This window comes from Haplochromis burtoni, unplaced genomic scaffold (assembly GCF_018398535.1).
Source record: "Haplochromis burtoni strain Fernald_Lab_line unplaced genomic scaffold, NCSU_Asbu1 Contig_2204, whole genome shotgun sequence".
Taxonomy (NCBI): Eukaryota; Metazoa; Chordata; class Actinopteri; order Cichliformes; family Cichlidae; genus Haplochromis; species Haplochromis burtoni.
The window spans coordinates 10,460-13,607 of NW_024584565.1; the positions used below are offsets into that span (position 1 = coordinate 10,460).

At 41.3% G+C, this 3,148-nt stretch overlaps 1 protein-coding gene across 1 annotated transcript; it reads left to right on the forward strand.

Moving 5' to 3' along the window:
• The first annotated feature begins 1,715 nt into the window (after positions 1 to 1,715).
• LOC121813672 (trace amine-associated receptor 13c-like) lies at positions 1,716 to 2,883 on the forward strand. Its single transcript, XM_042217560.1, has 2 exons — positions 1,716 to 1,888; positions 2,067 to 2,883. The coding sequence occupies exons 1-2, from the start codon at positions 1,716 to 1,718 to the stop codon at positions 2,881 to 2,883; spliced, it is 990 nt and encodes a 329-aa protein (XP_042073494.1).
• The last annotated feature ends 265 nt before the right edge of the window (positions 2,884 to 3,148 follow it).

The following is a 3,148-nucleotide window of genomic DNA, read 5'->3' on the forward strand; positions in this document are numbered from 1 at the left end:
CCTCACCCAGGACCAATTTGCCATGGGAGACCCTACCAGGGGGCAAAAGCCCCCAGACAACATAGCCCCTGGGATCCCTGGGACACACAAACCCCTCCACCACGAAAAGGTAGAGATTCAAGGAGGAGGTTTTATATTTATCAAAAATAGAGCCCAGAGGTAGCATGTACAAAGAAAACAACAAAGGGCCCAGCACAGAACCCTGGGGCAAACCACAACAAAGAGGGGCCACGGTGGATGAGTAACATCCCAATGTGATAGAAAAAGATCCGAGAGATAGGATTTAAACCCGTTAAGGGCAGAACCCTTAATGCCTACACCATGACACACAACAAAACACAATTTTCTCTAGTACTTTAGATAAGAACGGGAGTTTGGAGATTGGTCTATAGTTTGCAGGATCATTCTGGTCAAGGCTGCCTTTTTTTTAGAACAGGCTGCACTGTTGTGTGTTTAAAGGCAATCAAGACACAGCCCACCATTAATGATAGGCCCATCAAAGATAGAATATAAGGCCCAATTACATCAAAACCATCCTTAATAATGGGAGAAATGTCACGTTCAGATTTTGAACTTCTCACCTGTCCAATAATCACTTGAGGGTGGAGAATGAACTACTTCCTACTTCCTACCTCTTCCTACTTGAGCACGAAGAGGATTCACCACAGAGGGGTGTAAAAATGAAGGCTTAAGAGATAGAATTTTTCTTGTAAAATGATTTAAAAATTGCTCACAGAGAGCTGAGGAAGCCAAATCTGACCTTCAGGGACAAGGATTGATCACGGAGTAAAAGACTTAGTGTCCGTGCTATCAGGATCAAAAAAGGCACAGTCTCAGAATTAAATATACATACAGGGCGACGAGGGCCCGCAGAAGTCAGTTCTATTGCATTGTACTCAGCATCGACCATAAACAAAAAATGGTCAGAGATGCCAACATTATCATTGCTCTTAATACAGATATCCTGAGCGTATGAAATGACCAAGTCCAACAAATGGCCCTTTAAATGTGTCGCTTCACTCACCCACTGTGTAAGAATGATGCGAATCCAAGTTTCCATCAGGAACAAAGAATCCAACCACAAGGTGAGAAAAAGATCGTTTAGGGAGTCCCAATCCATGTCCGAGCAGGCGAACAAACCGCTGGGCGAGCTGGGTAAGATTGTCATCCTACTGGACAAATCCAACGGTGGCTAATCAGTCTGAAGGACAACTGGTCCTGAATGGAGAAAGGAGGTTGCAAAATATCCAAAGTGGAATAGGAGTTAGCCGCAGCATGTGCCTTAGGATAGACCTTAAAGCGAACATGGAACCCACTCAGTTTGCCCCGCTTCCTATAGCGCCTCATAGGCAGGGAAGGTAGAGGCAGAGCATGTGCACCAGTGGAAGGGTAAATAAATGACAAAGTAGCATCTCCTAAGTTCTAGCAAGGGTACGGCTGATAGTAATGGGTCGAAGACTTCGGGGTTTTGAGGTCGAAGAACAGGGTTGGCCTGTAGGTAATGCATGCAATCTATCAAGTACATGAACTTCACTGGAAAAAGTTTAAAAACCTCAATACACAATGAAACTATGCAGGATTTGACATAGTTGTAAACATACTGAAAGAAAACTGCCACCAGTGGGAAAGAGGGAGGAGCAATGTGAGCAAAGAAAATAAATCAGGTACAGAACAAAGAGCTTCAGGCAGAAAGCTGGAACCTCCTTTATCTAATGATGAAAACCTTTGAAGAAGCTGAACTCTGCTTTCCACAACTCCTCAACTCCTCCTGCAGGAAGACCATGCGTCCTTATACATTTTCTATCCTTATTTATATTACCCTGTCCTCCATTTCTTTGCTCACTGTGACTCTTAATCTGCTGGTCATCATCTCCATCTCACATTTCAAGTAATAATTTTGTTAGACATATGCAGACAGTAAGATTTTATGGCTAAGAGATGAAAATGATATGATATCCTATCTGAGTGAGTCTGAGCTAAATGCTTTTTCCTTTTATCTGTATAAAATTGCACTTGTTGCTACAAATAATAATAATAATAACTATGTCGCTGTCTTTTGTCTTCAGGAAGCTGCACACCCCCACCAATCTCCTCCTCCTATCTTTGGCTGTCTCTGATTGCCTGGTGGGTCTCCTGATTTTATTTCAAATTATGATTATAGATGGTTGCTGGTTTCTTGGTGAATTCATGTGTAGTATGTATTTTCTCTTGGACTACATTATTACCTCTGCATCAATAGGAACCATGGTTCTCATATCAATTGACCGTTATGTGGCTATTTGTTACCCTCTCCATTACTCTACCAAAGTCACCCCAAAAAGAACAAAAGCATGTGTTTATCTCTGTTGGATTTGTTCTTCAGTCTTCCAATGTCTCCTGCTAAAAGACAACCTGGTGCAACCTGGCAGGTATAATTCCTGCTATGGGGAGTGTGTGGTTGTTGTTGGCCATGCTTTTGGAGTTGCAGATCTATTGCTGTCCATTATTGGTCCTGTCACTGTGATTGTAGTTCTTTATCTAAACGTATTTGTTGTGGCTATGACTCAAGCTCGTGCCCTGCGGTCACATATTGCAGCTCTGACACACGAGAGGTCAGTAAGTACAAATGTTAAGAAATCTGAAATGAAAGCAGTAAGGACCATCAGTGTTCTTATCATTGTGTTTCTAATATGTCTCTGCCCATACTTTGGTGTCACACTCTCAGGTCAAGATGCCATGCTCAGTGCTTCATCTGTTGCATTTGTAATGTGTTTGTTCTATTTAAACTCCTGTCTAAACCCTCTAATCTATGCTTTATTTTACCCCTGGTTCAGAAAATCTGTTAAACAAATTGTTACACTTAAAATATTGAAGTCTGGCTCCTGTGACACCAATATCATGTAAACAGAATGAAAGACTGAGAATGAAAGCCCCATTGTTTTTTTGTTGTTGTTTTTTTATGTTTTCTATTACAAAAAAATTACTAACAGAGAAGTAACACCCATAAGTAAAGAACAGAAACCCGTGTGGCTCAGAGATGGGGAAGAAAAGACTGTAATGACTCTACTGACGGACTTCATTTCTGAAATATTTGGACTGATACAAATATTATTCATGTCAATGGCAACCAACATTAGTATATGTATTAGACTGCTAGTAGCATTATAGG

What these genes read in the sequence shown, in the direction of transcription:
- LOC121813672 (XM_042217560.1), top strand. Translation starts at nt 1,716, where the DNA reads ATGAAAACCTTTGAAGAAGCTGAACTCTGCTTTCCACAACTCCTCAAC. An exon ending in ATCTCCATCTCACATTTCAA is followed by an intron (nt 1,889 to 2,066) that starts GTAATAATTTTG and finishes TTTTGTCTTCAG; the next exon opens with GAAGCTGCACACCCCCACCA.